At 34.5% G+C, this 22,777-nt stretch overlaps 1 protein-coding gene across 1 annotated transcript in view; it reads left to right on the forward strand.

Moving 5' to 3' along the window:
* The window catches only part of ADAMTS19 (ADAM metallopeptidase with thrombospondin type 1 motif 19), a 226,741-nt gene that overhangs the window by 139,693 nt on the left and 64,271 nt on the right, over nt 1-22,777 (forward strand). The window contains exons 11-15 of the mRNA XM_077911535.1: nt 4,418-4,519; nt 10,000-10,130; nt 11,060-11,232; nt 18,381-18,508; nt 21,947-22,067. Of these exons, the coding sequence (XP_077767661.1) occupies nt 4,418-4,519; nt 10,000-10,130; nt 11,060-11,232; nt 18,381-18,508; nt 21,947-22,067 (655 nt within the window). The remainder of the gene's footprint in view (nt 1-4,417; nt 4,520-9,999; nt 10,131-11,059; nt 11,233-18,380; nt 18,509-21,946; nt 22,068-22,777) is intronic.

Raw genomic sequence — 22,777 nt, forward strand, 5'->3', positions numbered from 1 at the left:
TATTTGGTGTAGAAGAAGTAAAAGAAAACATCAAGCTTATTTGACTGCCAGTAGCCAAATCTTCTCTGTTAAAAGATAAAGGTTTTGAGATGTAAATGAGCTAGATTTCTAGTATTCCTACCCCCCCCCCCCCCCACTGTGAGGAAGTTTATGACACTGGCTAAAATCCAATTATTGCTGCTTTCCATGGTCAACATTTATTTAGACTTCTCATTTTTATCAGTCTCTTTGCTTACCATTAGTATTCAGTCCAGTCCTGTGAGATCATATTCCTTCTTGAAATACATCATTTAGAAGTTCCTTTTGAGCAGATCTGTTGGTGGTAAATACTCAGTTTTTGTTTCCTTGAAAGATTCTTTATTTAACCTTCAGTCTTGAATAAAATTTTAGCTGAGTTCAGGAGTTTACATTGACAGTTATTTTTATCCTCTTGCCACTTTGAATACACCATGTCTTCACTTCCTTATGTTGGTGCCAAGATGCTATCTTTGCCATTTTCCTAATTCTAAAAACTTTGAACATTTCACTCTTTTAGGATGTTTGTTGTAGAGTTTCATAGATATCCAGTAATTGTGAAGACACTTAGCTAGTTTTTTAAGATTTTTTAAAATAAATAGATATTGAATTATATTATGTACTTTGTACCAAAGATACAGAAATCATAGATTTTACTCTGATATTACAGTAACCTTGTATTCTGAAGAAAAACCCAACTTGGTCATGGCATTGCATTTTTATGCAGTGCTGGATTCAATCTGTTAAAACTTGCTTAACATATTTAAGTCTAGATTAATAAATAAGATAGATTACTACCTTCATTTTTTTCTGAAATCTCTGTCTAGTTTGGGTATCAGAAGTGTGTTTGAAAGTGTTCCTTCTTTTTCTATTTTCTAGAGAGCTTACATAAATTGAGAGTCTAAGCTTTTTGAAAGATTGTTAGTTTTGGGACCAGATGTATACTTTGTGGGAAGATATTAAACAATCACTTTTAACTATTTTATGGTTACAGGATAGTCTGCCTCTATTTCTTCTTGGGTCCATTTTAGTAAGTTTTTAAAAATATCTTTTCATTTCATGTAAGTTGTCAGGTTCATTGCCATAAAATTGCTCATATCTTTTTATTTCTTTTTGAACTCAACATTATCTGTAGTTCTACATTCTTCATTTCATTCCTAATAGGTTTTTTTTTTTAGTTTTCTTTTTTATTTATTAATTTTTAATTTTATTAGCATTTGTTAAGAACTAGATTTCTCCTTTTTATTATTCCTTTGAGTCTTTGTTCTTTGTGTTTTAAATTCACTTCTCCATTTTCTTTTCTTCTACCCGTAAAAGTACTGCAATATTCTATGATGGAAAAGAATGTTTTTAAAAATATTTTCCCTTATTGAATTACATTTGCAACCAAATGTTAAGTTATTGAAATTATATTTTGGAAGATAATAAGGGCAAGGAGTTATATGTATAAGATTTAATTGTTACTTTCACATTTATGCACTTAAGATTTTTTTATTTTAACATAAATTTCAGAACATCTTAATGTAACTATTTGCTATAAAGAAAGATATGTGTATAGGTTATCTTTGAAGATAAAATTTAAAATGTATGATTTTTATACATGGACAATTAGTCTTCCATTTAAATTATTTCATTTGAACTATATAGTATTTACATTTTAATATTTTTAAAAGCCTACTTGAGATAAATACCCAAATTCCTGTTATATGCTTTTAATGGTCTTTTCTTATTATGGAAGAATTTTTTAAAAAAATATTGCATTATTATTTATTGCTTTTCTAGAAGAAGCTGAAGCATGCATTTCTATCCTGGGTTCCTATGTAAACCATTTGAAGTTTTAAAGTTCTTTTCTTAATTGATACATTAAGTGCTTTCAGCAATTAAGTTGCAAAATTATTTGACTCTAGACTAACATATAAAGTACTTGGTTCTTGCCTCTTATTACCTTTTTTTTTTTTTTTTTTAAGATTTATTTATCTGAGACAGAGCACCAGTGTGCCTGTGCTAGCGGGGAGAGAGGCAGAAGGAAAAAGAATCTCCAGCAGACTCTCCACAGAGCCGGAAGCCTGAGGCAGGGCTGAATCTCAGGACCCTGAGATCAACTTGAGCCAAAAAACAAGAGTCAGACCCTCAACTAACTAGGCCACTCAGGCATTCCTTGCCCCTTAATAGCATCCTTGCAATATTTTAAGAAAGGGCTTGATATTACATAGCACTCCTATTATACATATGAGATATTCCACTTTTCAAGGTGAAAACAGTCCATGCCCTTTCTTCAACATTTTCTGACGTTACTTTTGACAGTTTAGTTTGAAATCCTGAATAGTAGTTATTTTTAAGAATGAGGCTGTATGTAATTTACTTACCGTAAGAGTCCTGGGCTTGCAGAACATAGAGGGAAAAGAGATCTCAGTCTATGAGAGATTTATTCTACATGGTTGTGCTTATCTTGAAAAGCCGCCAAGTTTGCTTTTATGCTCCCAGAGCCTCAAGTGGGAATCAATTAGAGTACCTGCTGTTTTGAATAACAGATAATGGGGGTAAGGTCAGAATTTAGACCACCAACAGTGTTCAATAAGTCAGTAGTATTCTAAAACTACCGTATACAAGATTTGTTTTTTTTGTTCAATATACATTTGTTAACTAATGAGCTTGGCAAAAATAACTCATGGTGCAATACAACTCAACTTTATTGAATATACATAAAGCAAAATTGTTTGGTTGTTTTTTTTTTTTTTTTTTTTTTTTGAAAATTCAGCATTTGATCCCATGATTATAAGACCTCTTTAACATAAAGGTATTAAGGGGAAAAATACATTTTAGGAACTATAATTCTCAAGTTAGACATCCACTAATTCAAATATAAATGTTTGCACAAAAGTACGTGATAAACAACCTGTTTATTTGAAAATCTAAAATACTACAGAAAAGCAATTTGGTTTAGTCATTGACATTCTTTAAAATAAATCCCTGGATGAATTTTTGGTAAATGATATATGTAGATAAAGCATATAAGTTAGGCTAAATCATCTCCTAAATATGATATATTTAAATAAAATATTTGGAAGCAGAAAAGCAATCACAGCGGATAAAATAAGGTGAATAGAATATATCCCGCTCTTGCCATACATTATATAATTTTAAGAGCTTATAAACATTTCAGAATTCTCTATTTTTAAAGAAAGAAAAAATTGGAAAGTATTATTTCAGGCCTTGTGACAGATTCAGTTTTAGAATTGTAACTGACCTGCTTAAAACATTTTTTTAAATATACCTTTCCCAAAGTATTTAATAGATTTGGGTCATAAGCTAACTTTTATTTTGCAGTTGATTTTTATCTGTTTTGCTTAGACTGCTGAAATAAACCTCCTAAAATAGCCTTTTTATCTTCTCAACCCGCTGGTCAACTGCTAAGTGGCTTCTTTTTCCCTTCACATATGGAGTCTCTCGCCTTTTGTGGCATTCAAGATTTGGTTCCTCAATCTTTAAAATAGTGTTCACTTTAAAATCTTGTTCAAAACTATGCCTTTCAAATTGCCATTATTTATTCTATGTTTTGATCTGGCCTCTTCCATCTTCTTCTCCACGTATCTGGACACATAGTAACACAGTCATCTTCACTATGCATTACTCTAATCATCCTTAAATGTCCCTCATGGATTTCATATTTCCATGAAATGTGAATGTGTCCTGTGGGCCTCCTTCTGTCTCTGTTGGCAGCCAGAACTGGGGCTTCGGTTTCTGACAGTGTTCCTTCCTGCCTTTTCTCAGAGTTCTCTTCTTTCACTCTTACTATGTCTCTGCTGCCTTATCCCAGTATTTTTGTTATTCCCTCTAACTTTTCCCCAGAAAAAGTTCGTTGTATCCTGGAGATCTAGGACTCTTTCAAACTGAGGTAAAAATGGCTGGTAACAGAAATATATCCGTTCGGAGTCTGTATTGTATCAAGGGCCAAGACTATCTGATGAAATCATGAAATACTAACTAAGTATAAAACAGAGTGTAAGTGAGGACAGGCTTGAGGACACCAGGCACTAAATTAATACCACAAACACATCACTTTTATTCTTCTAGCCTGGTTCATGGAATGGTACAAATAATGGCTTTTTAGCTTACTCTTTTCTGCTGTAGCTGCTTAACCTTGAGTAATCTCTTGTGTTTTAGGTAAAGAAGTATACATATATGGAAATGTATTAAACAGACTTTCTGTTTTTATTGTATCAATATTCTCATCATTATGCATAAGCCACATGCTATTTCAATTATAAGTTTATATGAAAAGTACCTAAAGCATATCTTTCTTCAGTTTCTGTTGTTCTATCAAAATAGCTTTCTCTAAAATTATTGACTTCATCTCAGAAATGCAATGCCTCCTCCTTACTAGTTATTGCCTCGTTTTCAGCATGTTATTTGCACAGGGTTATGGTGCAAGGTAGAGGGTGAGAAAGAATGCAGAACCAAGCTAGATCCGCCAATGGATGGAACTGATTGTGACGCTGGTAAGGTAAGTCATGTTAGTCACCTGAAGTTAGTAAGAATATTGAACAAAACTCAAGAAACTTGCATTTTCTCCTGCCAGTTCTATATGTATCCATCTTAATACTAGTAGAATACTTTCAGGATATATAAAATTTTTCCAGTATTTCATTCATTTTCAATTTTACCTTTTATATTTTTTTCAAATCTATGGTTGTTTTATTAACATAAATGCAGTTTTTTTTGTTGTTGATTATGAGAGTATTGAAAGGTGGTGTATTACTTTAACTAAGAAATGAATTTATTTTTTACTATTTAAAGTAAACATAGGTAAAATAATCACAAATGATAGCATAAATAGTAAAACTTCCAGAGCTGATGAATCCTCTCAGGTATAAAACATTGTCTTAGATAAACAACTAAGTATAATTTTTCCTAGTCATTTCAGGCATCACAAATAAAATATTCTAGTTGACAGTTTGAAGATTAGTAAATATTTGGCAGAGTTGTTTAATTTTTTTAATGTGTCTCATAAAGTTACAGGAAAGTTTATTAGTATACATTTCCATTTCAAAGTAATTATTGTTGAAAAATTATTTTTTTTAATTTTCCTATCAGAATTATTGCAGTTGAAAAATAATTTTTTAAAAAATATGGAGGAGGTAAATCCCATCTAGTTAACTTAATCGAAAGATAATAGTTCAATAGCTTACATTATTTTCTGATTTTTATTCTCTGAAGGGAAAGCGGAATGGTTAATCACTTTACTCATTAGATATAAGATCAGAAACTTTGCCTCTGAAGAACATAAATGTTTTATTACATTTAAAAAGAAACAACAACATAAAGGTTACTTGAAGTGAATTAGTGAAAACAATGAAGTTATATGGAACGCTAGCTTAAAAATACAGTGTTTTTAAAAATGGACATAATGGAAATCCATCAATTCCACTTCTAAAATTTTGTGCTAAGGGAATACAAATGTTGTACAAAGAAATGTAGGTGAGTGTAAACACACGCGCACACACAAATGCTTATTATGTAAGGATGCAACTTGTAATGGTGAGGAATGAGAAATAGCAAAAGTATTCATGAGATGAGGAATGTTTACAATGTAGCTGTTAAAAGAATGAGGTAGATATTTACATACAAACTGAAAAGATCTAAAGGACATGATGGTTAATACATAGGCATGTCAGAAAAATGGATACTTTGATACCCCTTGTTATTTACCAAAAAATCAATTATGAATACACATATACATTGTATATATATCCCTAACTAATAGAAAATGGTTTGAAATATACACTCTAAACTGTAATTAGTAGTTACCTCTTGAGAGGGAAGTGGAATTGATGGATGAAAGTGTGGGAGTTGAGGGTAAATACAATTTTTTTCCCAGCCCCTTTTGAATGTTTGACATAAGCGTGTAGTCATTTATTTCTTCTATAATTTAATTTAAAAAAGTAAAAATTGTTTAAATACAAAATATTTTTAAGACTAGAAGTACTTCATCACTAGATATAGTCAATTAGAAAATGGTTTCTTGAACGAGAATTTCTGTGAATTATCTGCCAGTTGTTTACCGACTGTGCCAGATGTTTTTCTCTGAGTTTATATGGAGAGTCAGAATCTGGGTTGGTTTTCATTTTTTTAATTATACACAAAAGTACAATAATGTGTGCATATTGGGCAAGCCTCACGGTATTATGTTGAGTAATTTATCGCTGGAATTATAAAACTCTGCAACAGCAATAATTTTTATCATCCCTGAAACATGAAAACTGTAATAAACAAAGATAACCAACTATTCAGCTATATTTCTTTGAACATCACACAACCCATTCATCTTACTTAGTTTTTCTTTATCACTATAAAATCTCTTCATTTTTATAAACTGATGCCCTAAGTATTTTTCTACTATTATTTTTTCATCTGATATTTATGAGAAAAATTTGCATTCTTGAAGTCTCTAAAATAAACTTATTCTTTTAGCAATCAAAATTGTAATTGCTTATCATAAGTAAAATGTTTTTGTTTCCCAATAATTGTGATAACAATGTTCTTTTAGTGGTTCTGTAATGCTTTTTGTATTAAAATTACTAATGGACTTCTCAGTTCCCTAGGCCATGTGGGCTTCTTTAAATGTCCATCTGTTCCAGCTGTTGTAGAAGCCATCGTGAAAATAGCTTCCAACACTCTGCAAAGGAGTGCGGTAGTGCTAAAATATTTGAATGCTTTCAACCTCATATAAAACACCGAAGGCTTGGTACACTGCAAACCAAGAAACAAAGCTGGGAATTTTTAAATAATTTGTTACAAAGTTTTGTAATTTTGTAATTTTTATAGTGTATAATGATGTTAATCATCTAGCTGTATAAGTAAAAATATATAATTAAGTCTGAGAAGGTGCATACAGAATTTTATGATTCAAAATAATTGCAATGATAAAGATTTATCTACTATTTCTACAGTTTCCAAATTAAAAGCAGCCTATTTTCTTTCTTTTCCTCTTCTCTTTGTAATACATTCAACTGTGTTTACATTTAACAGATGTTAAAGGGTTGATATATGATTTAGTAAAAACCAAGAAATGTTTGTTTTTTCACTGACAAAACTTACTAGGAATTGGGGGAGGGGAAAGGAAATCAATATAAATTTATTAAAATTTTAGCCTGTTTTGAGGAATTCTACGTAACATATTTTAGTTATTTACTTTCCTATATTGAGATTCTTGAAATTAACATCATGATTCTTTACTGAGAATATAAAGACTGTAATATCCTTACACTCACACATTTGCATATATAATTTATTGCCTTCTGTTCTCCTCTTCTGTCATCCAACAATGTATGTGCAAGATTTGATTAGACAATGATGTTCTCTTTGTCATCTTCACAGAACTCTTCCACTCTGATGATTTCATGAATTTCTTAGACATGTCCACATAGAAATTTTGATAGAATGGAAATACAGTTAATTTTTTTGGTCTCCTAGAAGTAACCTTTATTATATATTTCCCTAGCATTTTCATAAATCAGACCAAATTAGTAGATATGATAAATTTTGTGTTTTTTAAACCAGGTGTAGTATCATTTTTTGAGGCTCAAAAATATAAATGAAGCAAATTATGCTGCCAGAAAAATCTATGAAAAGCATCATTGGGGTCATCTTATATATAAACCAAAAGAATATATTATACAGTAACTTAAAAACTAAATGGAACATATTATATAAAAATTTAAACAAAATGTTTAACACCTTCCTCACTGTTGAAGTACAACATCACCTTGAAGACACAAAGGCAGGCTCTCCATAGTTCATCCAGAGATCTGGTTCTCTGCAAGATGATGGACTTTTTAAATATTATACTATGCTTTCTTTAAATTTCACCAATTTGTGTATGCAGATTTGGCTTGTATATCTATTTCTATTTCTCTTCATCTGCCCAGTGTGGTCTAATTTAAATGATGTACAAGTCCAGATGCTGGTCTTTTCCAGCATATTTTTAGTCTGCTATGAATGCTAACCCAGCCTTTCAATGCCAGCAAGGAGCTATGATTTGCACTATGGGAAACATAAACACCCTTCAAGTAGGCCAAAATAATTTGACCAGTTGAAGTTTGACATCTTTCATGTTGGGTTTTTTTTCATGAGTGGCATTACATTGTTAAATCCTTAAAGCCAGTAAGTTGTTTAAAAGGACCTGTTTCCCCCCTTCTGCAAATTTTCAGACTTAATCTTCACACAAAATCTCAATATAGTGACAATCTTCATACAAAATCCAATGTAATACGCCTATCAATACACTCTGGGGGGATCCCTGGGTGGCGCAGCGGTTTAGCGCCTGCCTTTGGCCCAGGGCGCGATCCTGGAGATCCGGGATCGAATCCCATGTCAGGCTCCCAGTGCATGGAGCCTGCTTCTCCCTCTGCCTATGTCTCTGCCTCTCTCTATCTCTCTCTCTCTGTGTGACTATCATAAATAAATAAAAATTAAAAAAAAATACACTCTGGGTTGTTGAGATTTTTTTTTTCCAGCACAGATTTAAAACTTCTTGAATCTAAAAGAGATTGAACTTAAAATTTGACATTATTGGGAAAAAAATGCCGAAACTAATTATTTGATCACATAGAAAAGCATTAACTGGGCTCACACAAAACTATGTAGCATAGTTTTCTAAATTCTCTTTTCTGAAAAGCATTTAAAAACATATTCTCAAAATAAATTTTAAATATGAATCAGTTAAGATCAAAATGAATAGAATTTTGGTTAGGTTTCTGGAAACTTATTAATGGCATTAATATAATATATACAATTTATCATTATTAATTATTGTTGACTTCTAAGTTCCTAATATGGGCTTGATGCTTCATTAGAATGAAGGTATGACTACTTGCAAACTCCATTAGGTAAATATGATTATGATTCACATTTTGAAATGGGAAACTTGAAGATTAGAGAGTTTCTGTATTTCTGCAAAATCCTTTATAAGTCATGTTGCCATTAAGTGCAGATAATTGTTTAGGTCTGGAAGGATCAGCTTGCTCAACTCCATCATTATATAGTCATTAAGCTGAATTTTTCTAACATTTACTTATTCTCAACATGATTTTGTTCAGTTAATTTTACTTTTAGCATGTTTACTATGACTGTGATAGATCTGATTTTTCAGGAATAAGGAGAAATTATTATAGTTTACCTTCCAAGTCCTGGCAGCCATTCCTTGGTGGCCACAGAAACTGCTTCTTTTGCTGCCTTTATTTAAAGTTAACGAAAATATAAACAAGAGAATGAGTACATTCCTTTCTCTTCTTTCATGGTTATCTTTCTCCATTAATAGATACAAAATAAGCTGCAGAATAACTGGAAGGAAATGACAGAATTTCAAAGAATCCAATTGCCTAAATCTTTCAAATAAACACTGTCAAAAGAAGAATTGCTATAATGTTAATGCTTATATTTGAGGGGAACTCTTTCAGGATAAAAGGAAGAAGTCATAAAGGACAGTGCTAAAATTAAATTATACTTTTTTTTTTTTTAATTACAAGGAAAGAAAACCACCAACATTTCAAATCACAACTGCTACGTTTGCTAAAATGTCTGCTTCACTCTAGTTATGGAAGATCATTTATATTTTATTTTCTGTCTCTGTGCTTTTGTCATTTGTCCCTTTTAAATCGTTGTGCTTCTTAGACTGTGGTAGTTTTTCTTTCGTGGCTGTGCCACCCCAAGTGGCCTAAGTACTGAATTCTCAGAGCTATGGTGCAAATATGTGTGCCCTGTTTTCATAATAAGACCTTATGATCTGACATGGCAACTGGGCGAACGGACCGTTAAATTACTACAACAAGAAGCAAGTGCCAACTTATTTTTGGTCTTTTTCAATTTGTATGTTTGGGGCTTTAGTACACCTGATTTAATCTCAATTCCAGTGACTCTGTAGGCCAGTGAATGATTTTCCCTTGTGCCCTGATTTGTTCACCTAAGACATAACTTTTGGAATAGTGGTGTAAGGCTGGAGAATGTACCAGTAGGACCTCAGCACCTGGACATGTGGCCGGAGAATGGAGCGTGTGGAGTCCCTGTAGCCGAACCTGCAGTTCTGGGATCAGCAGTCGAGAGCGCAAATGTCCTGGGTAAACGCAAAGTTCCTGGATTGGGGGAGGGTGTTTTTGCTTCAATTTCCAAATGCAAAGATTTTACTGATAAACAATGTTGGAAAGTGGAAGAAGCCCCTCAAACCCTACCCCGTGTTGGAAAGCAGAAACAAAATCCCTCAAATTGTGTAAATTATATAAAATCTCCCAAGAAGAAAATAAGACTAACCCTTCTCAGAACAAATAAGTCAATGTTACATGCAGTGGTTTCTTGAGTAAATCAAATGAACAGTGTGTTTAAATGAGCAGGGAGACATGCGTTAGAAAAAGTAAGTTGATAAGGGAACCCTGAGAAGGCAGGAAGATGTTAGGACTTACAGGAAGGGAGGGAAGGAGAACAAAATTATTGTCAATGTAAGTGAGCAGTGCTGAAAAATGAAGATGTGCTAATAAGCACGTGCACAGATTGGGAGGCATTTCAGGGTCTGCTCACTCAATCCCATCCTTCCTAGAGTGATCCCAGGAAAGCACATGAGAAAATTATTTCAGCTTTATACTTTTACTCTTGGTGTGGACTCAGTAGCCCGATTCTTTCATAAGCAATTTTAAAGAAAGGATGTGAGAACGTTAAAACCAGACTCCTTCATGAAAATCACAGGCTTTCTATTTTGCCCCCAGGCTCTGCCTTCTACTCCTCTATATCACTGTCATGGCACATTGGCTTTTATTTCTCGTGTGTTTTAGAAATTAAATTGATCGAGGATTGAAAAAATATATATATATATTTATATAGTTTTTAATAAGCATATGGATTTCCTACTATTAACAATTATTTAACATGTGCACATTTTCAAAGTAGATTTAATATAAAGGAGTATACATTATTAATTTAATGTCTTTTAATTTTTAAAATGAGTCATTAACATAAAAAAAAAGATAAAATTGATTATTTGTACTATCTTTTCTAGGCTAGGTTCTGAAGCAAGGGACTGTAATGGTCCCAGGAAACAATACAGAATATGTGAGAATCCACCTTGTCCTGCAGGTTTGCCTGGATTCAGAGACTGGCAATGTCAGGCCTATAGTGTTAGAACTTCATACCCAAAGCCTGTTCTTCAGTGGCAAGCTGTCATGGATGAAGGTATGACTACTTGCATCACCACCATCTTAATTAAGTAGACTTCTAGATTTGCAGTGTTTTTACAGTAGTCGTCAATGTTATTTTACAGATGATACAGATTGTATTCTAAGTATTTCCGAGCTCTCTTTCTTCAACCTTTAATGGCATGTAACAATCACAAGCACTGACTACAAGTATATTTTTTTAAATGTAGGGTATATTAAAAAATATATGAAAAAATAAATGTAGAGTATATTATTACAGACAAATTAGATGAACTAAAATTTAAGAAAGTGATCATAGGAAATGCTGATGAGGATGAAGAGAACCTGGATCTCATATGTTGCTGATTGGAATGTAAATGGTACAGCTACTCTGAAAAAATAGCTTGGTAGTTTCTTAAATAACTCAACATACATTTATCTTACAATTTAGAAAACACACTCCTGGGCATTTTCCCCAAAGAAATGAATATTTACAACTATAAAAAATCCCATGCCCAAATATTTGTAGCAGCTTTAATTTCAATAGCCAAAAACTAGAAACAACCAAAAAAGTTCTGAGTACTTGAATAGTCAAACACACTGAGGTACATCCATACCATCAGATATTATGCAACAATCAAAGGAAAAAACTATTGATATGTATAGTGACTTGGTGAATTTCAGAGCCTTATGCTGAGTAAAAAGAATCAATCTCAAAATATCAAATACTGTGTGATTCCATTGATATAACATGTAACATATCTATAACATTTATATAACATAGATATAATTTATATATATATATATTATATATATATATATATATATAATATATATATAACTATAAAACAAAGCTGTAGAGATGGAAAACAGAATAAAAGTTGCCAGCCAGAAGTTAGAGATGATGGCAGAGAGAGGGATAGGTATCATTATAGCATAAGGTAGAACTTTGTGCTGATAAAATACTGAAATATATTGATTGTGGTGGTAGTTGTGAAATCTACACATTAATAAAATGACACAGAAGTATACACATACATGTACCAAAGTCAGTTTCCTGAGTTTGCTCTTATACTCTAGTTACCAAAGTGGAACCATTTGGCTAAACTGGGGAAAAGGTATGTGAGATCTCTGTATTATTTTTGTACCTTCCTGTAAATCTTTAGTTATTTCAGAATAAGAATGTTAAGAAAATTTTATGTTACTTTATTATTTAAGAATTACTTAGGGGGATGCCTGGGTGGCCCAGTCAGTTAAACGCCGGGCAAGTGCCTGGCTCCTGGTTTCTGCTTGGGTTGTGATCTCAGGGTCATGGGATCTAGCCCCACTTTGGTTTCTATGCTCAGCAAGGGGTCTGCTTGAGATTTTCTCTCTCTATCCCTCTGCCCCTCCTTCTCCTGGTCTCTCTTTCTTAAGTAAAAAAAATAAATCTTTAAAAAAATTAAACTTAGGAATAACTAATAACTCCTTTTCTAAAAAAAGGTTTTATTTATTTATTTCAAACAGAGCATGAGTGGGATGGGGAGGAGGGGCAGGGGAGACAAGACACCCCTCTGAGCAGGAAGCCAGAGGAGGGACTCAACCTCAAGACCCCAGGATTATGACCTGAGCTGGAGGTAGATGCTTCACTAACTGAGCCACCCAAGTGTCCAAATAATTTCGTATTACTTAAGATAGTTCTTGCCCATGGTCAATCAGTGAGCTTTCCTTTTTCTAGATGCTTAGGCAAAATCTTGATGTCATCGTTTTCATTTTTTCTTTTCTTTTACTGTACATTCAGATTATCAGCAAGGTCACATTAGCCTTATCATTTTTCTTTTTATTCCAGTGTAGTTAACATACAGTGTTATATTAGTTTCAGGTGTACCATATCGTGATTCAGCATTTCCATGGATTAGAGTTCATCAAGCCAAGTGTACTCTTGATCCCCTTCACCTATTTCCCTCATCCGCCTACCCACCTCCCCTCTGACGATCATCAGGATCATCAGTTTATTCTTGAGAGTTAAGAGTCTGTTTTTTGTTTTTTTCCTGTCTTTTCTTTTCTTTGGTAATTTGTTTTGTTTCTTAAATTCCTTATCTGAGTGAAATTGTGAGGTATTTGTCTTTTTGACTTATCTCACTTAGCATTGTATCTCTAGATCCATCCATGTGGATGCAAATGGAAAGATTTCATTCTTTTTTTATGGACATGAGCCTTATCTTTGAAATATATCCAGAGTCTGATTGTTTCCTAATATCACCAGAACACCACCCCTGCCTCAAGCCACTGTTTATCCCTGCTGTGGTTGCAGTAGCCCTCTAACCAGTCTTCATGCCTATGTTCTTCCTTCTCAACAGCCAGAGTGATACTTTTAAATTGTCAGTCATGTCCTATTATTCTTCCATTCAAAAGTCTCTAGTACCTTCCTGACTCCCTGAAAGTTCATATTCATTCCTTCTAAGGGAAGGACCTTACAGATCTCTGCCACCTGGCTGCTTCTTACCCTCAGACCTCATCCTCACTGTTCCCCATCACCCTTCTAACCGCACTGGCTCCCCTGCTCTTCTCAGAGTAAGTTCTAGTGTCTTGGAAGCTCTTGCTTTCCGTGCTGTAACACTGTCTCCTGATATTGGCAGGCTTCATCCTCTTACCTCCTTCAGGTCTTTGGTTAAATAATAACTCAGTGTTTTTCCTTTCCCTGCTTTATTCTTTTTTCATAGAACTCATCATCATCTGCCATAATGCTTATATGTCTTGTCTATTCAGTGCCCCCCCATAATTGTTGGAAGAGCAGGAGTTATCCTATTTTTGCATTGCTTTATGTTTAGCCTTGGAAACAGTACAGGAACAAAGTAGGCACAGACTAGGTTAGGTGAATGAATGATGTGCCTTACAGGAATTTTCAACTTGATCTGTCTTGGCCTCTCTTCTTCTTCTTCTTCTTTTTTTTTTTTAAATTGGAGTTCAATTTGCCAACATATAGCATAACACCCAGTGCTCATCCCATCAAGTGCCCCCCTCAGTGCCCAGTCACCCCCTCTCCCTTTCTACCACCCCTCGTTCGTTTCCCAGAGTTAGGAGTCTCTCATGTTCTGTCTTCCTTTCTGATATTTCCCACTCATTTTTTCTCCTTTCCCCTTTATTCCCTTTCACTATTTTTTATATTCCCCAAATGAATGAGACCATATAATGTTTTTCCTTCTCCAATTGACTTTCACTCAGCATAATACCCTCTAGTTCCATCCATGTCGAAGCAAATGGTGGGTATTTGTCATTTCTAATGGCTGAATAATATCCCATTGTATACATAAACCACATCTTCTTTATCCATTCATTTTTCAATGGACACCGAGGCTCCTTCCACAGTTTGGCTATTGTGGCCATTGCTGCTAGAAACATTGGGGTGCAGGTGTCCCGGCGTTTCACTGCATCTGTATCTTTGGGGTAAATCCCCAGCAGTGCAATTGTTGGGTCATAGGGCAGATCTATTTTTAACTCTTTGAGGAACCTCCACACAGTTTTCCAGAGTGGCTGCACCAGTTCACATTCCCACCAACAGGGCAAGAGGGTTCCCCTTTCTCCACATCCTCTCCAACATTTGTTGTTTACTGCCTTGTTAATTTTCCCCATTCTCACTGGTGTGAGGTGGTATCTCATTGTGGTTTTGATTTGTATTTCCCTGATGGCAAGTGATGCGGAGCATTTTCTCATGTGCTTGTTGCATGGCCTCTCTTCTTACTAAATATTCTCCTTGGGATAATATTACTTTATTCAGTAGGTTTTGTTTATCATTAATATGCTAAAGTACACAGATATTTATCTCCAACCCAGGTCTTTCTATCCTGAGTCCCTTCATTGCTTACCCATCTGTTGCATGGACATCTCCACTCAACATCTCATCACTTCTAACTCAACACACCCCTTGCCTTTCTGTCTCAGTCCTACCATGTGCTTCTCTCACAGCGCTCTCTCACACAGAGTGGCATCATGATCAACCTTGTTCTCACTCAGCCAGAATCATTCTTCCTCAGTTTCCATCCATCTGTACTAAAGCAGCAAGCCCTATTTTTCCCAGCCTTTCTGCTGCCAGTGTGTTTCCTAATGATTGCACTGTTTCTAACCTGCGTCCTCAAACAGCTCTCTCCCTTCTCTCTGACCACAATCTTCTCCAGCCCCAGCTCCTCATTTCAGCCAGACTTGCCTTTTCAAGGCTGGATCTGTCAGCCACCATGCCAAGTAATACCCTTCCATGAGCCCTACTGTTCTCAGGACCAACCTCAAAAATAACTGCCTGGTTTCTAAGGCTGTTTGTGTGGCCTGCCCCTTTAGCTTCTCTCACCTCATGTCCACCATTCCCTTCTATGTTCTCCAGCACAGCCCGGCCAACTTCTACTCCATCCCTCATATACATCATGCTTTCTTATATCCAGGCCTGTAAACATCCTAGTTTCTTGGCATAATTCCTTTTATTTCTCAAGCTTTGGTTCCTCTTTCTCTCTTTCTCTTTCTCTCTCTCTTTCTCTCTCTCTCTCTCTCTCTACATTTATTTACCTGAAAAATGCCTGTTGATTTTTTTTTGACTCGGTTTATGTCAAGCCCTCTAGGAAAAAAACAATCCCCTGATCCTCCAAATTGGGTATTTGCTCCCTTGAAGCACCTCACAATACCCTTTTATAGCAGATTTTAATGTGTCTCTATTCTCCTTGTTGTCTGTGCTTAATGAACAGACTGGCAAATGTTAAACCTCTAATAAATATTTGTTGTGTAAATATGAGTATATATACCATACCTCCTGGTTGTAGAAATGATATGACTATTCAAATAATGCAAATAATCATCTAATACTATCTCTGCCTCTAATTGGCTGTGCAATTTAATAATATTAAATTCACTTGAAACCTCCTTGTTCATAGGTAAAATAAGAGAGAGGAAACAGATACCCTCCAAGTTAAAAATAAATTAGAATTGGATGGGGGACAATTTAAAATATTGAAGCCATTGGAAATCACAATTTTGACAGCCCCTACCTCTTATAAAGTGATGTGTATCATCAGAATGATCCATAATAAATATTTATATAATTAGTAGGTTAGCATGTTTTATAATTTTGCCACACATATCAATCAAACACATCAGTCCATATGATGAGTAAAGTATACAACAGTAGTCTTCATGTATTATATAGCACTATGGAAGAAACTGAAATGTATGATTCTTTTAAAAACCCCAACTTTTAATAACATATGACACCTTAAAATGCAAGGGGCTATTTCTGTTATTCTTATGTAATACATGAATCTATGGATAGGAAAATTAAATACAGGGTGTCAATGCTGTAGTGAACAGTTATTTTTAGAGGAAAAAAAGATGCATGGCTTTAACATTCAGGTATTTCACATACACTGTGCTGAGATTTGGCCGAAATCCATGTTTAATGCATATCTTGGAAAGGGTTGGTCTCTTAAATCAAGACAAAGCCTGCCTGCCAAGTAAGTACTGGCATGTTACATGGATCACTATAATGTCACAATCTCAAGGGTATACTCCAGGAAGGAAGATTGGTATCAAATGTTTATGTCATCTGTAAAGCACAGTGAATTGACAATATGTTGTAAAAGGAGAAATAGAAAGACTTTTATCTGAATTCTTGCTTGGAATGTGAATGGAATTTTCTAGATGAGCTCCTTTCCACATTATTCATATATCTAGCTTGCTTCTCTCTTCAATGAAAACTCCAGAAAGAGAATTATATATATACATATTATACATATACATGTACACACACACAGAATACCACTTTTTAAGTGTTGCAATTATAGCAGCTGTTTTTAAGTCTAAAGATATGACATAGTAAGCAGTCATCGAATAAACATAACCTACTTTGAGGTGTGAGAGCATACTGAAATGCTTTATTGCGGCTTATAATGGCATCTTAAAGGAAAATTTCAAAACCATGCGCGTTGAAGGCCATGTTCCAACTCCCCAGAATTGTTCAGAGCAGTATTCAGAAGCCACATGTGAAAAGTGTTTGAAATGTTCAATTCTGAAGGCTCATTTAACTGTCTGTCTTCTCTTTGCAAAATGATACCCTGTTCCATGCCTCTGGCTGTTATTTGGTATTTATAGAATCCCATCAGCATACGTGGAACTTTACTGAAGACATAAGCGAAGATCAGTGTCAAAGACTGTAAACTATTTTCCATTCTATTTATATGAGCTTAATAAACAGTAAAGGGCCTGGCTGGTTTCAAGCCAATAGAGTAGTAATGTAGCATGGAAATTGTTCTGAAGTTTCAGATTTGGATAATTCCCCTACTGGTGTTACCAAATACTGCAGTTCTTCTGTAGGATGCTTAGAAACAGCCCTTTAAAAATATTTTGCCACTCTTGACTGGCCTGATTGGCAAACGTTTTAACTCTACGCATCCTACCTTATTGCTTAATGAAGCACTGAAGAAGACTGCCAGTCATCCAAAAATTCTTTAGCCAGAACAGCCTTCCCGTGGATATCAAATATACCGGTATGCTTTCTGAGTAACCAATGGAGGAAATTGAGCACTTCAGCACTTTTGAGTTCCAGTGGATGTTCTCATGGGATTGTGTTGCATTTCTACATGTCCTTGTAATAGACAATCTTAAGATAATTGCTCATCTTAGAAATTCTTCTTTCTACGTTTAGTAATTTTTCGTTAGAAAATGCCAAATGCAGAGGATTGAAAATTAGCATATGGGAATTTAGAAGTGACATATCCAGTATATCTTCATGAATGAAGTAAATCTGAAATAGGAAGAAATCTGATGTGTACTTAAAGGGGAGTTCATTCCAAAAGATATGAGCAAAAAATGTGGTATGTAAAATATTTTGGGGCAAGAATAATTGTCTTGTGTGTGGTAGAGGTTTGATGCCAGAAAAATAATAAATGATACATTTTGAAAATAATCTGAAGACATATTTTCTTAAGAAGGAGATGTTCATTGGATATCTATTTTTTCCCAGACATTTTCTCACTTACTGCTCATAATAACCACTATACTACTATACTATAATTACTACTACATTACTCAATTCAGAGCAAATTATATATTTTTTTTTGCAAATTATATTTTTTACTCAACAACTGTACTGAAAAATAAAGCTGGAGATAAAAATATTTATGCAGTAACTTTTGCTTTTTTTTTTTTTTTTGTCTACTCTGTGTGTAGAAAAACCATGTGCCTTGTTTTGCTCTCCTGTTGGGAAAGAACAGCCTATTCTTCTATCAGAAAAAGTGATGGATGGAACTTCTTGTGGATATCAGGGATTAGATGTCTGTGCAAATGGCAGGTGTCAGGTAAGACATTCCAGAAGGGAGACTGTATGTGCTCACAGAGGCTTTGAGCAGCTGCACAGTATAATGGAAAGGTCTGCACCAAGTCTCAAAAGCTGTGACTGTAGTCCTGACTCAACTGCCATCTTGAGCAAGTCTCATCTGCTTTGCAACTCAATTTCTTCATGTGCATAATGAAGGGTTTAGAATAGATAATCTGTAAAATGCATGACTAGCTCAAAGAACCAGACATTTTTTTATTCTGTAATATACATATTACTCATCTAAAATGGCATTTCTGTCAAAATATTCCAGACCCAAAATTTAAGGTCTCCAGTTCTCCTTATCTTGTGTCCAAGGCTGAGCCATGTGGCAAAAACCTATAAAATCTGTCCTATTACTCTTAATATTAAAGTATTTTCAACATACTGGACCAACTGATTTTTTAAATATATATTTATATTATATATATTTAAAATATGATTATTTAATTTTAACATTTAAACATTTAATTTGTTCTTATCTTAAACATTTCATTCTTAAACATTTCATTTGCTCTTATCTTTCTTTTTGAAAACAATCTCCATTTACCACATTCATTTATGCACTCTTCATTTACCTTTAGAAAAGTAAAGCAAGTATGACAGCATAGTGGGAAGATCAAAGGCTAGAACTACCACTATCTCGGGTTGGCTTCTCCTAGAGAGATCAATATGCAGATTTTTTAAAAAGATTTTATTTACTTACTCATGAGAGCCACAGAGAGAAAGGCAGAGACATAGACAGAGGGAGAAGCAGGCTCCCTGCGGGGAGCCCGATGGGAGACTCCATCACAAGACCCCCGGATCACACCCTGAGCTGAAGGCAGACGCCCAACCACTAAGCCACCCAGGTGCCCCAATATGCAGAAAGATTAATGCCAAGTTGTTTTCATGATCAACATCCATGTTGGGAGGGGAAGAAGAAAGGGTTGGGCAGAGGTAGAAAGGGGGCTGTGGTACACTCACAACAGGACCTCAGCCCATCCTGTGAGAGGAGCCTTGAAGCTGGAATGGCTCTTTAGAGTTGTCCTTATTTGTGGTGAGAAAGCCAGGCTTTTTTTTTTACCCCTAAAATCTACTAGTATCTGGATGCAAACTGCACCAGGAAGGAGATGTGCCCTTGGTAAAGGCAGTTTTCTTCAGGGTAGGTAATTTCTGCAGAAGGCTGATGGCTGATAAACTTCATGGACATGGGAAGGAAATAAATCCCTTAGTTTTAAAAGAAGTATCTGTGGAAGAGTGCTGACTCCATGACAGCCATGAAGAAACTATATTCTTGTGAAGTTCACCTGAAATACGTATGCACAGGTTAACTAGTCTGTCAGATGAAGTTGTTAGGCCAATCGTCATTGACTTTTTTGTATAATACCCTCCTTTGAGAATTTGACGAAAAGTTTCCTTTTTTCCCCAGAAAAATCCATGCCTTTGTATTCGTGCACATGCACACATGCAAGCATGCACATACCAAAATTTGAAAACAATTTCAAGGTGTAGGTGATCAACCTGCGTTCCAATAGAAACCTCTAGAAATCTGGGTAAAAACTTGGGTACAATATAAAACTTAAGTGCTTTCCCAGCTCTGAGATCTTATATTTTGCCAGCATGCTATAGAGTTTAAAGCACAGAATCATGTAATATCACTGGCATAAGAAGCAGTCTTCTAATTACATTTTAATTTCCTTTATTTTTTAATAGCCTATATCAGCAACCTGAAATTTTTCATTTTCCTGTAAAAAAGAATCATTGCTATCATTATCTATACATATTTTGTTTTCAGACCTGTATGCTGTGCAATTAAAGCTTTTAACTTTATCAATATTGTAAATCTGTTAGTGTATGTCTTCAATGAATTCATTTTTCAAAGAATTATATTTTCCTATATATATATGCCAAATTAATATGCATTAATTTTAAAATGCATGATTGTTGAGCCATGACATCATGTCTATCCCTGGCTTTTATTTTAGGTTTACGGACTTGTAATATCCTAGTTACGAGGGAAGAACTAATAAATTAGTAGGTACTAATTTTTTCAGTCATTTAACTGCTATTTAATGGGTTTATTGTATTTGCCAAGAAACAAGCCTAGGGATAGAGCATTATAGTTGTTTTTATCATTTCAAAACCACTCTAAACTCTAAATTTTTCCTCATTTGTACATACGTGAGAGATTTTTTTTTCCAGGTCTTTTGATGGCTCCTGCTTAGTGAGCTCTTCCTGTACCTTTGTTGTATTTTGAGAATTTCCTGTGGTGGCCGCCACCTCTTTCATCCAAGACATTCCCTTTATTTCTCCCTGAATATGCTTTGATTTGCAGTTCAAACTACTCCACTAATGCATTGCTTTGTCAACCTCTTGTCACTGATATATCTCCCTTAATAAAAGGAAGGAATGCTATATTATGCAGGTTTAATGTGATTTTTCTTTCCCAGGGTATTCATCACACCACTGCATTTTGTAATCTGCTTACTGCCCCCACCCGAACACCACCACCACTAACCACAGATTTTAAAGGACCTGTTTTGGTCATGTTTTATTTATATTTTAAAAATTCCTCTAAAATAACTGTAATGTTATAAATGGATGTATTATCAGTCTCTCTTGCAACTCCTGATTAAGGGTAATGGAATAATTGCACCATTTATTTCTGATGATATTGACATTAAATTCTGCCCTTTGAGTATGCACAGCTTTGCAAATTGTAATCATATTTTCTGAACATCAATGGGACCAACATTATTCACTAGAAAAAAAAAGTCAATGATTTTATTTCAGAAAATTCATATTAACCTAATTCCTCTGGAAGCAAATTAGAATGAATTTCCTCACTGTTCATATTTTCTTATAGCAGCTGTGGGGCTATAGGTTGTGGAGCAGCCTTACTCACATTCATGTGTTGGATGCCAAAGAAGATGGGGATAGAAGTTTATTTGCTAAACTATAGTAAAAATAAATATTTATGTTTGGTTTTCACAAAGTTAATATTTAATATTTAGCCTTTGTTTTGCAACCACCTTAAAAAGTGAAGCCTTCCATATAATGAAGTGTATCTGTTCTATGTTAAGTAGAATGAAGTAGATTAATAATGTTATGTTTAATAGAAATGTGATTTCCTTTAGGATTATATAAGTTGCATCTGTCTCAATGGTTTTCCAAATTGCTTTAGGGTACAATTTAATTCTTAATATGGGAAAAATACTCTCATCACTATCCTGCTATTTGGTCACTTTACTGATGACATCATTTGACATGAGTTTGCTCTATTGGTTTGCACCAGAGAATATAACATTTTACTAGTTTAATTAGTTACTAATTAAATATATCTAGTCTGTAGGTACTAGGTTTGTTCTAAATTAGTGGTTAAAAAATCAGAAGGGAAAAAAGCCTCACTTTATGATCTACTGTCAATCTTTTGTTATAGAAAGTTGGCTGTGATGGTTTATTAGGGTCTCTCGCCAGGGAAGATCACTGTGGTGTGTGCAACGGCAATGGAAAATCATGCAAAATTATTAAAGGGGATTTTAATCACACCAGAGGAGCAGGTAATTTTTTTAATTACTTTTTCAAAATTATTAATCTCGCCAGTCTTTAGGAACAGAACAACTGAAGTTGACTTAGACTTAGTTGTGACTCCCTAATTGAAGACTTTTGTAATGGGGATTGAGTGATTTTTCGTGATGACATATGATACATGTGACATGAGCCACAGATCCTAACAAGCCCACGTCCCATTAATGTAAATATGAAGTCATCTGTTATGCATTTCATATACTGGAGCAGAAAGGGAATAATCTAATTTGCATTGGCTAGTGTTACCAGGTTTCTACGGACCTTATTCTCCAATGCAAAGGATGATGTCTAACAGAGAATAATGATGTGTAACAGCCTGGAGCTGTTATATTGAGAGCATTAGTCTTCAGGTTTTCAGCTTTAGTTGGTTTTTTCTTAATGTCCTTATTCAGTGTGAAGGAATAAAATTTTGGAAATAGTCTGTAGCAGTGTAGCATAGTGGAAATGATAACAGGGAGAATGAGAAGATCTGGGACAATATTCCAGATACATTAATAGTGAGAAGTAATCCTCTCTTGTATCTTCATCTATAAATACTGGTACTCTGGGGATGTGAGAATGAAATGACCATGAATGATCTATGTAGTGTGAGTTTTAAAGTGATCCACAACACAAAGTGATAGTGTCTGAACTGGAACATAGTAACCCACAAGCTTGCGTTCCTCAAGCTTACTAGGAGTAA

Source organism: Canis aureus, chromosome 10 (genome assembly GCF_053574225.1).
Source record: "Canis aureus isolate CA01 chromosome 10, VMU_Caureus_v.1.0, whole genome shotgun sequence".
Taxonomy (NCBI): domain Eukaryota; kingdom Metazoa; phylum Chordata; class Mammalia; order Carnivora; family Canidae; genus Canis; species Canis aureus.